Below are 13,721 nucleotides of genomic sequence, written 5' to 3'. Positions count from 1 at the left end.
TGAAAAAAAAACAACACAGAAAAGAGGAAAAGTGAAGTTGGGCCGATGAAGACTATCGTCTGGTAACACATGCCTGCCCGAGTTACAAGATGGAGAAGACTACTCCCGATTTAGGTTGCACTCTGTATCGCCGGTGTGAACTGCGAGTCTTGCGCTCATGAAGCTAAGGGAGCACTTGATCCTCTGGGAGGCTTCAAGGTTAGTTTGCTGATGAGACTCTGAAGTTGCTGAAAACCAAGAGAAGCATATTAGCAGTCTTAAAAAATATAGAATGAAGAAATAAGCAGTTTAATTGAAATATGCCATTATTCTATTCCAGCCAAATATTCCAAATAATTGCCCTGGAACTGAAATCTCACAGGTTTTGATGGCTAGAATTTAAAGATGGGATTTAGGAGATCCAAATTCTGGAAACTGAGGACAGAGAAGAGTCTGGAGCAAAGATTTGTTTAAAGAAGGACCAAATTTACTCCGAGAATTTACAACTAAGAAAAACATGTTCCATTGTCTCAGAATTTTTGTGACAGAGAACACAAATGTGTGTGTGGCGTTTAGATTACAACCCTTTTTGAAGAGGTTTGCGAGAATAAGAATTTTGTTTTTCTATACAAACCAATAGAATAAAGTGATTTTGCTTAGGGATTGAATTTTCCAGAACTTCGGGTAAAGCTGACTATGAATCCCTCCATATGTTAAGAACTTGTAGAAGAACTTAATAGAGAAGGTTCCAATTTTTTTCTAGTGGCCAAGTATTGAAATCCTCTTGATCATTAATTAGAACAGTCCGAAATTGAAGTGTGAAAGGTTAGTAAAATCTAACAAATCATTTCTTCAAAAATATTTTGAAGTTGTTTCTAAGAAATATTTTTTGAAAAGTGTTTATTCATTTCCTCAAAAATGATTAAGGGCATAATCTATTCAAATTTATTGTCAGTTTATATAAATCAAACAAAGCATTAATTAATAATAAATTTTATTTTATTCATATACATTTACAGATTCACATTAAATCACAATATATGCAAACATATATATATATATATTAAAAGTTTTGGTTTTTTTAATGAATATATATATATATATATACATTCAAAAAACCAAAACTTTTATATTAATATTTACCATATATGCCACAATTTTTTACTAATGCAAAATAATTTTGTTCATTTCAACCGGATATCCTAAGAATGGTATATATTTTAGTTATTTTAAACTATATCCTATTTAAGGTTATGCCAGCTGCTCTCCATCAATACAATACCCTGGAGAAAAGAAGGTATTAAATGTTTTTCATTAATCATCATCATCATCCAATTAATCTATGCTAATGGTTTATTTACAACTATTAAATTCATTTTATTAGTATACATATATGGCTTCGCCCACCAAGATGCATGCATAAGGCTTACCACTGCACCATTTTTTTTCAATGATATGTACTTTTGAACTTTTCCTAGTTTCCATTGTAGTCTCTTGTCTAATGACCAGCTTGCCCTCCAATTTTAGAGTGCCCATAAATTAAATATTGTTACCAAATATGTATTTATAAATATTATCTAAAAAATTAATATATAATTATTAATTATATCATGAGATGAGATGGAAATGAATTGAAAAAATTCTACAAATCTTTTGATTTTGATAAAAATTGAATAAATAATTTATAGTTAATAAAAAAAATTGACTTGAAAATCATAGAGTAATTAAGACTTTTTAGATCAGTTACGATAAAAAATTCATTAAATTTAGCTAGATGAATAAAAAAAATAAACAGTACAATGATAACTTGTACTGTTGATGTAATTGTCGTCACTTCTTTCTCAAATTGCAATTAATGGATTAACGTTCTTAAGATTTTTTTATTCACGATTTGTTACCTCATACAAAATTCATTATGTTAAACTAAATGACTAACATGACAAAATGATAATATGTTTTATTATTTTATTATTTTTTCTTCTTTTTATTATATGATATTGAATAGTCATTCCTATAAATTGGCTGACCATGACAACTAAATACCAAGGTAATAAGCCAACATAGCAATGTATAAAAACAAAATTAATATTAAATTTTATTTATTGAAAATAAATAAACTTGGGTAAAACAGTAATTGCAGAGCGCATTTAATTAATGCCAAAAAAACCCCTTTGGTGCATTCCGCCTGAAGGTAAATGCCTGAACCTCCATTTCTATATAAACACCCCCCACTCCCCCTCTTCAAATTGCTCAACTCTACTCTTCATTCCTTCTTCTCTATCTCAGAGTTACACACACACACAAACACACAGAGATAGAGAGGATTACTAGTGAACAACAAAGAGAAGCTTGATGAGCATCATCCTGCTTCCTTTTACCAGTATGCTTTACATCTCTCATTCTCTTTTGAGTTGCAACGTTTAATTTTCTTCTATTTCTCAATTTGTTTTTATTTTTATTTTTTTATGGTGCTTTTGATTTCTCTGGTATGATCTATATCTAAATCTATGCATATATCAAGGTTTTGATTTTCCCATTGATTTCATTTGTTAATATTTTTTAAAACAATATATTGCTAATAAACTAAATATATATAATCTTGTTTACTAGATCATATATATATATATATATTGCTTTTCTTTAATGAATAAGTTTATTTATTGCTAATTTTTCTAATACATTTGAGTGTGTGGTTATCTTTTATTTTATTTTATTTTTTAAATAAATATGGATAAACTACAATTTTATTGGAATAGAAAACTGTACAGAACACCCTGAAAAAAGAAACTAAATTTTTTTTTTAATTACATAACTCTATATTTTAATTGAGTTTTTTTTTAATGGTTTTTGGGTCTATAGGATTTCTCAAATTGTCATAAAAACTACAAAGATGTCGTATGATTCACATAGAGGAAACTACTTTGAAGAAAAGAGTGTTGAAACTCCACTTCTATTAGATAATCCCAACAGGAATGTACCAGACTATGGTGCTTTGATTCTTCATACTGCTCTAAATACTCCCCATGTTCTTGTTGAGGATAAACAAGATGATCATCCAGCAACAACAACACAACCTAGAGAAGAAGCACTTCCACCCCTACAAATTCCTCAAAATGAACAAGAAGAAGAAGATCAACAACTAGAAGAAGAAGAAGAAGAAGAAGAAGAAGAAGAAGAAGCAGTAGCACCAGATGCTATTAATTTTGATGCAAATGGGGTTATGTTTATGTTTGCTCAAAGAGACATGGGCATGAGCATGCTAGGGAGAACCAAAGAAATGGGAAAAATCAAAGCTAGCGAAGTAGCAGAAGCATCAAACCAAGCACAACGACAAGAAGAGGCACAGAAGAAAATGTTATCAAGAGCTCAAGACACCATTCTAAAGATGATGATAAAAATCATGGATGAGTGCAATGCTAAAGGCTTCGTCTACGGGATCATCACCGAGGACGGTAAAGCCATCAATGCCTGCTCCGAATCTCTTAGAGAATGGTGGAAGGAAAAAGTTCGGTTCGAAAGAAATGCTTCTTTGGCCATTAATAAATACAACGAAAGGATTTGTGCAATTGATAAGCAAGTTGATGGCCATGAAGAAGATCAACTGGTGAAGGAGCACGATCTACAACAGCTCCAAGATTCAACACTGGGTTCTATTCTTTCGGCTCTTATACAACACTGTGACCCACCTCAAAGGAAGTTCCCTTTGGACAAAGGGATTGCACCACCATGGTGGCCTACTGGGAGAGAAACTTGGTGGCCACCTATGAACTTGCCGGAGAACATGGAATCACCACCTTTTAAGAAGCCACATGACTTGAAAAAGATGTTCAAGGTGGCGGTCTTGACGGCGGTGATCAAACACCTTATGCCCGATATAGAAAAGATCAATATTCTAGTGTGGCATTCCAAATGCCTCCAAGATAGAATGTCATACAAGGAGAGTACCATTTGGCATGAGATTCTCAATCAAGAGCTGAACTTATACAAGCAGCAAAACCCAAATGCATTCATTCCAACTCCATTGGAAACCATTAGTGATGCATTATCACAAGATCAGTATGATGTCTATATGGATAAAAGTGATGAAGAACTAGACGATGGTGTGATCATAAGAGTGGGAAGGCAACAAGGTGAGAAATGGAGACAGTCGTTACCAGCTGCTTGTGAGGCAGGAGAAGGATCTGGTACTAAGTATGTTTATACCTGTGAGAATTGGCAGTGCCTTCATCATGATCCTAATAATGGATTCATCACTCTCAATGCTAGGAACAACCATCAAATGGTGTGTACGTACCGTAAATTCACTTCTCCTAGCATTCCCATCACTAGTTTCCTTCACAACACTATGAATGGCAACAATGTCTTCACTAATAAACCATTCCATCACTCTCAAGATCAGCATGTTCAGCAACAAGTCATGCAACAAGATCAGCAGCAGCTACAGCTACATATACATCCAAGGTCAGCCATGGCAAATGGCCCCCATTTTCATAGCATCTCAAACATGGGGTTCAACTTTAGTGGCCATCAAGTCCCAGTTGAAGTTAGTCCTCCTCATTATCATCATCAGCAACAGCGGCAACTTCTTCAACAACATCATCTTCAAATAGGATCAAGTTTTGAAGTTGGGAACAGTAGTAATTCAATCCAAGAACAAGAGCTTGGAGTACAACCATTCACTGCTGACTTTGCAGAAATGATAGAAGAAAACCTTGATATGGATCTTCTCAGCCAACATGATCCTCTTAGTTCTAACTTTGGTTTCAGACTTGAAAGCCATGATTTCCATCAGAGTTCCAATATTGAGAAGAAGCATGACACCCAACTGGACCTCTTCGATTTCACTGGTGATTTTGGGGTTTCATTCGATTTACCTACAGTGAGTTCGCCTATTCCGTTGCTTTCCAATCAAACTGAGAATTAACAACAACACCACCACCACCACTACAATCAACAAGAACAACTAGAACAACAGCAGCAGCAAGAAGATGAACAAGAGCCTCTTTGGGAAGACGTACATTGATGACCGAGAGAATAGCATAGTTGGATTTCTGGAATGGATTGAAAGGCATGCATGATGTTAGTTCCTTTTTTATATTTTCTGTTATGTCAGTTGGTCACTGTGTTGGTCGTAAACTAAATTTGGGTCCACAATGATTAATGGCCCAAATTATGGTACTAATGACTCAGGTCCAAATAGCTTTAGGCTGTTGGCATCCATCCATTTAAGAAAGTTTTTCAGAAATTAATAGAAATTAATATCTAGTTTATCACTATAATTTTTTTTTTTTTTTTAATACAAATGGGACAAGCACCACTTTATAAAAGATTATGAAAGGGATACATACGGTGATACACAAGTTACAGCGATCCTCTAAAGATTTACTTTTTGGGTGGGCTAACATGTGTAACAATGATAACCTGCCACTTGCGCCCAAGATAATATCTTAAAAATTATAATTTTACAATAGTAAATCTTCTTTACTCTACAACCCGGAGAAGTGGAGAATACGACTTCTCTCATCAGGGATCCAATGAATATAATATTACTATACAATATTCTACAGTATTTCAATAGCATCACAGATGTACTACAGTACTGATGACGGAGAGATTTGACCCACTGCCCAATCACTCATGCTCACATATTTTTTCACTATGCTGGGAAGTGTTCATCCTCTCCCCACCATTCACGCTCCTACGCCATTTCATTGCATTAGTCCTATTTGGCTTAAAAAAAAAATATTTTTATTTTTTAAAAATTGAATAAATTGTTATGAAACATATTTGAGTGGTTTGTTGGTTGATTAAATGATGAAAAGGTCCGGCAAAGCAATCTAGAAATATCTTATTATCCCTATATAAGGGGAATTAGTCTAGCTAGTCTTTTGTATCAAGATCATAATCATAAATAATAATTCTAGTATAATGCAAGTGTCCTCTACTGTGTAATATTTTTAATAACATTATTACATAATATATATTATTAACTAGTAGACATATCCTCTATGCCAGTTTATTTAAGACCCTAAAATATTCTGCAAATAACCAAAATTAAATATAAAAATCTACACCACGCGGGTTATGTAGAGACGACATACACAAAACTGCTAATCAAATTAATAATTACAATTATTTTTAAGATTTTTTTTTTTTTGTTTTTTGGTATGATGGGTTACGTGTGTTGTCCTTCTCCTGCCTTTTTCTTGTCTACGTGCCTCTTTTCATTTCTAATATTTAAATTTTTTAGTAGTTCATTAAACTTTATTTTATTTTCACTTTAATTATCAAACATCAATTTATATCAATTTGATCATTCAACTTTAATTTGATTTTAAATCAAGGGATTTTGATCCTCAAATGAATAATGCGGCTCTTTTTCGATGACATAAACACCTTCAATAGATTTAATAATATGTCATTAGGAGGACTAACTCGGATTTTCAAATAGTCATAAAATCAATTGGGGGTTAAAATTCTTGATTTATTGCCCACTGAAATTAAATTTAAGTTAAATGGCTAAATTGATCTAAATTGAAGTTCGGTGATATAAAGTGAAAATGAGTCAAAATTTACTGACATAGTAAAAAATTTACCCCCATGTCGTCTTTCTTTCTTTATTTATTTATTTCTTATTTATTAGAGCCCTAGCTTTGTTTTTGTTGTCCTATATAACTCTGGTTCCTTTCTTCAATAAATTCTAATTTATTTATTTTTATAAAAAAATCTTCTTTTAAGAGCACTGTTACCTATATATATATTTAACGATCTGAATGGACAAGTCATTATACACACCACACTATTTATGTCTTAACTATGTATTGGGAGGGAATCAAATTCTCAACTTTTTGTATGGAAGCCAAGTACTTAAACAACTCGACCATTGTGCCTATAAACTAATATTAATAAGTGTTTGAATGAATGTTTAAGTAAGGAATATATATATATATATATAAATGGCAATAAATTATCTAGGGACGTTCTTAGAACATCCATAGAAACCAAAAAAGTAAAAGTGCGGAAGGATAAGAAAGAGATAGACACATGGAAGAGGATAGTGAGTGAAACAGTAATTGGAATAATATCGGGTTTTGATGTACTTACCCTCCGTTAATTTGGTTTTGGGAATAGGGATGGGGAATAAGAGATGGGACGGGGATGTGAACGAAGTAATGGAATTGAGAACCAAAACTGTATTTGGTAAAAGGCAATAGGATTAGGAATGTGGAAAAAGTATTAAAACTTGTAAAATTACTTTTGCACCCCTAACTTTAAATAAGTGAAATTATATATGTTTGTGCATAGTCAATGATAAAGTTATTCACTTATAAAATAAACTTTGGAAAGATTATTAATTAAAAAACTTTAATTGATTAATGAATGTTAATGATAATTATTCTTTTTTAACAATATATACAATTATGTCTGTGGGATCACTGCCATTAGCTAATAATAATACATATAAATATATAATAATGAGTAACAACTTAGAATAATAAGTATGAGCATATAATATAGGATGTAATACTCAATGGAAAAGTCAAATAATAAATAGAAACTTCAATAATTAAGCACCAACTTAAAAATAATAAGTAGGAATGCCAAATAATAAACAAAAACTTAAATAAATAAGCATCAATTCAAAATAATAAGCAAGAATACCAAATATTAAACAGAAACTCAAAATAATAAGCATGAATGCCTAATAATAAACAAAAATTTAAATAACTAAGCACCACCTCAAAATAATAAGCAGAAATGCCTAATAATAAGCGACGGAAGCGACGAGGATTGGTGTGAGCCCCACCCCTTAATCAAATCCTAGCTATTGCTTTTATCTCTTAATCCTAGCCGTTGGTTTTACTTTCAATCTTAGCCATTGATTTTGTTTTTCTTTAGTTTCAAAACCCTAGCCGTCTCTTCAGTTTTTTTTTCGGTTTTAGATCAAGGTTGAAAAGAGAGAAAGAGAGAGAGAGAGAGAGACTTGCCTCGTCTCTTTCTCTTCCTTTTTACGGGTGGTGTCGGCGACGAGGACGGGAGAAGGGTCTCATCGTCACGGATTTCATTTCACTGTTATTGTTGAGGTAAGGTTCTGAGTTTTTGTTATTGCTCTTTCTTATGCTTGTTTGTGACATGTTACTAGTTAGGGTTATGGTTTGGTGAGAATTGATTTTAGTTTGAGGATAAAATTCAGAAAGTCCCTGTTAGCATAGTAGAGATCTCTAATTTATTTTGAAGATCTAGAGATGGAATTTGGAAGAGATCAGAATAGAAAAATTGTAGATCGAGATCTTTTTTAGCTTACTACGAAATTTCAGAATTTTTGGAGTAGTATCCTGCAAATTATAAATTTTTAGACGCAGGTGACGCAGACAGGATTTCTGTTCAGCCCTTGAACAGTTTTTGATTATTTTCGTAATTGTAAGTTCTATTTTAGATTTATATTTATATAATAAAGTTATATAGGACGATGTTATATTTGACTCTGCAAAATTTTAGAATTTTTAGCCATGTAAATTGTGAGATATGAGCAGATTTCTATAGGTGTGCTCAATACTATTTCTGCAGAGAACATTACGATTACTTAGACAATTTGATGGTCTTGTAAATGGAATTTGGAGAAGAGTAATATAAAAAAGTTATATATTTTGATGTTACCTAATTACCTGAAAATTTTCAAATTTTATGCATCTGTAGTTTGTGAGATATAGCCCTATTGGTATAAGTGTCTCAGATGATATTTTTGTGCATAGCCTGAAGAATTATGGTTATTTTTGATAATCATGAAGATTGAATTGGATAAGGTAAAAAATAGGAAAGTTGTTCATTTCTAAGTTATCTTATTGTCAGGAAGATTGTATTACTTTTGAAGTTATATGTTGTGAGATATTTTTTATTGCAATAGGCATGTCTGAAACTGTTGGTTTACATAAGTATGATTTTTAATACTGGTGGCTTAAATTATGTAGGTCTCAAATCATTGTGAGGTTTGGATATGTTTTAGATGAAGATGCCTAGTTTTCTCATAAGTTTGAAATTTTTTATTTGGGTTAGAATTTGCAAAGCTACGCTGATTTTAATCTTAAGGTTTGTAGGTGAGTTGGTTATTGGTCTTGACCTTGGTAATTTTGTTAGTGTTTGATTTGTTTTTGCATTCGTGTGAATTTTAGAATTTGTTTACTTGTAATTCTGATGGGTTATTCCCAAATTAGGACTTCCTGAGAAATACTCGATTGATGTAAGAATTCAAAAATCTGGCTGTTAATCATGTAAGTATCCTACATATAAATCATATTATATGTATATACCCTAGTTTTCTGAACATTTGAAAATTTTGAGAAAAATAATGATTTTATGTATTTATTTATTATTATTTTTGGAATTATTTTAAATTATTTTAAAGTTCCAGTTAATGATATTTTATTTTGGATTAGAATTAATTGAAATGTTTAAATATTTTATTTACATTTAGATTACTTAATTTTTGAATTCCAGATATTTATTTACTTTCTGATTAATTACTATTGTGTTTTTCTTTATTATCTATTCATGTTTGGATTCAATTAACTGGATTATTTTGATATGATAAAAATGGGATAATGTGACTGCAAATTACTTGCATTTTGTCTAGTATGAATTTTGATAGTTTATTGTTTTGTGAACATGAAATATTTTGACAAAGTACTCGTAGTCCCCAAACTAACTTTGCAATAACCCTGTCACTGGGGGTTAAACACTGACCGTGTCGACATGTACTCTGATATAAAAACTATAGTTTCCCACCGCTTTCCGTCGATGAAGAATAACGGCCTTTGATAAATCTGGCTCGGGTCACCGAGGGTAAACTTATGAGTTTTGATATTCTGGCTCGGGTCATCGAGGATAAATATATGAGTTCTGTTATTTTGTTTTGGCAATAGTTGTTTGGGGGACCTATATGCTTGGTTTTGACATCTATGTTTATTTGAAATAAATTTGATTTCTGATTTTGATTTTGATAATTTTTTATTTTTGTAAATGATTCCTATAATTTTTTAGTGGGTGCTTACTGGGTTGTCAAGCTCATAATTTATTGTTTAATATCTTTTCAAATCAAGAGTAGAGTTGAGTGGCGGATAGCTTAGCGAGGATCGTTAGGCAACCGTCGAGTATTAGCATGTATTAAGTCCCGTTTTTTTGTGTGGCTATGTTTTATTTGTATAAATTTATATTGGTTTTTGCAATCCACTGAGTTTGATTTTTTGTTCTGTTTTGGATCAGGTTTTGAGGCCTTGTATGCCTACATGGTTTCGGCCTTGTAGGTGTACGGCCGTTTGTCGGCGTCCCAGGTTCATAGAGCTGTGTTTGGGGCATGACAAGTGGCAAATGCGATAACAGGTGTGGAGGCGACTACAGGGTAATATGAAGGTGTGAAAATGAAAACACATTGGGATTAGGGTTGAAAAGGTGTCATTAGATTTTTTTTTTTTTCTAGGCCAAATAATTAGTATTTTTATCTATCAGGATTAGCAATCCCCCGGGGGCCATTCTGGTTCTGGGATGAAAGCCCTCCCTAACCTAATCCCACAATTTATGGTGCATACCCAAATATGGGTATGCACTAAGGTAGCGTTTGGTTGGATGTAATTCTAAATGCAGTGGATTTCTAGTTACAATGTAACTGGAAATACTTGGCTTTCAAAATACAGTGCAGTCAAATCTTGTGTTTGGTTGGATGTAACTGGAATTATTGTATTATAAGATTTTATGTTTGTTTGGAAGGATTTGTAAATCTGGATGGAAAACATGTGTATAAGTGTATGGATATGTCTGCGTATATGCATATATATATACATATACATATATGTATATATTTGTGTATATATACATATATATATGTGTATTTATATATGTAAACATACTATATATAGGTATATCTAGGGAATGTATATACATACATGTATGTATATATAAATATATGTATGTATATGTATGTGCATAAATATATGTGTATATATGTATATGTGTATGTGTATATGTATATGTATAGATTTATGTTTATATATATGTATGCATATGTATGTGTATATGTATATGTGTATTTGTATATGTGTATATGTGTATGTGTATATAAGTATATGTGTATGTGTATATGTATAGATTTATGTATATATATGTATGTATATGTATATGTGTATATATGTATATGTATATGTATAGATTTCTGTATATATATATATATGTATATACATATGCATATATACTGGTTTTGAACTCCCGGGATTTGGTTTTACGGTCATTTTGACCGTAAACCAAAATCCCTCAATGATGGGATTTCAAAAGCACATGAAAAATGAAATACATCAAAACAAACACCGGATTTTAAAAAGGTAAGGGATTTGGAGTTACATGTAACTCCAAATCCCTTCAAACAAACACTACCTAAAAGTAATAGTGATCCCATTACTTAGGGATCACACCTGATCTATCCAAACGAAGGGTTAGAGTAGAGTTAGTGAGTGCTTATTTCTAAGGGTTAGTGTAGAGTAGAGTTAGTGAATGTTTATTTCGAAGGGTTAGTGAATCTTTATTTGTTTACAGTTTATTTGGGAGAGGGGGATCCAAATCACCTTAGACAGGGAGGATTGATATGCCACTATTTAAATATTTAATCCAACTGTTTTAGTTCAGTTAGTGTGAAAGACACTGTAACACTAAGTAATCCATGTAAAAACACTGTTAATCAATATTTAATTATTGGATTTTAATTTAATGGTTGATACACATGTTTGTAAATTTATTATCTAGCAACGAGTGTGCGTAATTGAACCTCTATATAAATATATATTATATATGTAATCAACCCTCTTGACATATGCTATTTTTTTCAACCAGTAACCAAATGCAAGAATGAGATAATACTCAATTAGATATATGTCTCCATCATATGACATGCGTTGGGCCAAATGGTCCAAACTGGTATACACAAATACATCTAAATTAATGATAATGATTTCATAACATTGTTTAAGATTGTTTTATCGTTAATTATGTTAATGAAAAAGGCATGTTGTTTTATATCATAGCAACATGCCTATTTTGCATGAGATTGCATGTCATGATAAGGAATTTAATATCTTTTTATTTAACATGTTCATCAAGCCTAGGCCCGCCATGATGTACTCTTTTATGTATGTATATATAACTAAAGGGTCTCTAGCTCAACAATAATGTCCCATTGCAAAAAATATGGTATAAGACTTTCAAATATTCCGAGTTTAAATCCTGTCGAACACACATGACACATGACAGTAACAAGTTTTATGTGTGGATATTAGCTTAAAGCCTAAAATTTGACATTGCTAAATGAAAGCACACAAATTGGATAATTAATTCCTAACTTTTATGTAGGGCTTTTACTAAATACACTTCGTATACCTGTTGATAAATATATATACTTACAATGGTTTTGCTCTTACATCTCGTGAATGACGGGAAAAACCAAAACATTTTTAAAAGAAAATGCCATTCGCAGTTGAAACTGCATCTAAATCTTAAAACATTATTGTTAATTAAAATGAATTAAGTTAAAAAAATAATAATAATTTAATTTTATGAAATGTTTTTTTTAATAAAAATTGAATAAATTATAAATTTATTTAAAAAAAACAAGTTAAAGACTAAAGAACATGAACAAAAGATAAGAAAAGAAAGAAAACACATCCAACCAAGCTAGGAGGCCATCATCACCAGGGGTGATGCGCCACCAAAAGCAAAAGAACTAGATATAAACAACAGAGAAGAAGCCACAACTGAGAAGACGAAGACGGTCAGAAGGTGTCAATGGTCTTATTCAACATTCAAGAAAAAAGGTGGAGGGGCCCGGAATGGATCACTCCCAAGTTAATGGTTTCATGGTGATATTGTTCTCGATCGGCCGTGTGCTCCGAAAGTCTAGAGAGTTTAGGAAGTGTTTTCATTTAGCTTTTTTAATTTTGAGTTAAGGAAAAAGGTTGTGCTAGATGAAAACATTAAAACAATATTGAATCTATAATTGTTTGTTTTAATATATATCGTTTATAGTTTTTTTCAATAAAAAAAAAAGACAATATTGAGTAGTTTTGAATTTTTGTGCTGTGGACATAATTTATTTAAATAAATAAATGCCAACTAAATAATACCTAATGCATCGATGAATTTGTTAATTAAAAAAACAAAGGGATTACAAACGCAAGGTATTTATTTATTTATTCTGATTTATAGGTGAGATGGAAAAGGAGTTTTCAAACACACATTCTTAAATTATAATAAAAAAACTTGTAAGTATTTATGTGTAATTTTTTTTTCATAAAAATGGATAAACTACTGTTTTATTAAAAGAAGAGAAAAAACATACAGAACATACTGGATAAAAAAACAAAATAGAAAAAACACACCGCATTCAGAAATGAATAGAAAAAAAAGAAAGATAAGAAAATAACATGCTAGAGAAAAACAACGGGAGCCGAGAAAGGTAGAGGCAGGATCGGCGAAGACTACCCTCTAGTAACAAAGGCCTTCCCAAGCCAAAAGAAATAGAAGACTACTCCAAGTGATGTTCTCTGGATTGCCGGTAATTTCTACTCCTCTTGCGCTCATGAACTGATTTTTTGGATATATATGAACTAATCTTTTTTGGATATATTTTTCAAAACCCAAAAAAGTAATTTGGTAATATCAAACAAATTAATGAATTAAGAATGTTGTGCTGGTGCAAGGCAATT

General features: G+C 31.6%; 1 protein-coding gene across 1 annotated transcript; it reads left to right on the top strand.

The window, feature by feature from the left end:
• The first annotated feature begins 3,316 nt into the window (after positions 1-3,316).
• LOC120249293 (protein ETHYLENE-INSENSITIVE 3-like 1a) lies at positions 3,317-4,903 on the top strand. Its single transcript, XM_039257798.1, has one exon. The coding sequence runs from the start codon at positions 3,332-3,334 to the stop codon at positions 4,901-4,903; it is 1,572 nt and encodes a 523-aa protein (XP_039113732.1). The 5' UTR covers positions 3,317-3,331.
• The last annotated feature ends 8,818 nt before the right edge of the window (positions 4,904-13,721 follow it).

The sequence above is a fragment of the Dioscorea cayenensis genome, chromosome 19 (assembly GCF_009730915.1).
Source record: "Dioscorea cayenensis subsp. rotundata cultivar TDr96_F1 chromosome 19, TDr96_F1_v2_PseudoChromosome.rev07_lg8_w22 25.fasta, whole genome shotgun sequence".
Classification (NCBI taxonomy): domain Eukaryota; kingdom Viridiplantae; phylum Streptophyta; class Magnoliopsida; order Dioscoreales; family Dioscoreaceae; genus Dioscorea; species Dioscorea cayenensis.
Note: the sequence above shows the minus strand (reverse complement) of the source record. Positions and strands in the feature narration are given on the sequence as shown.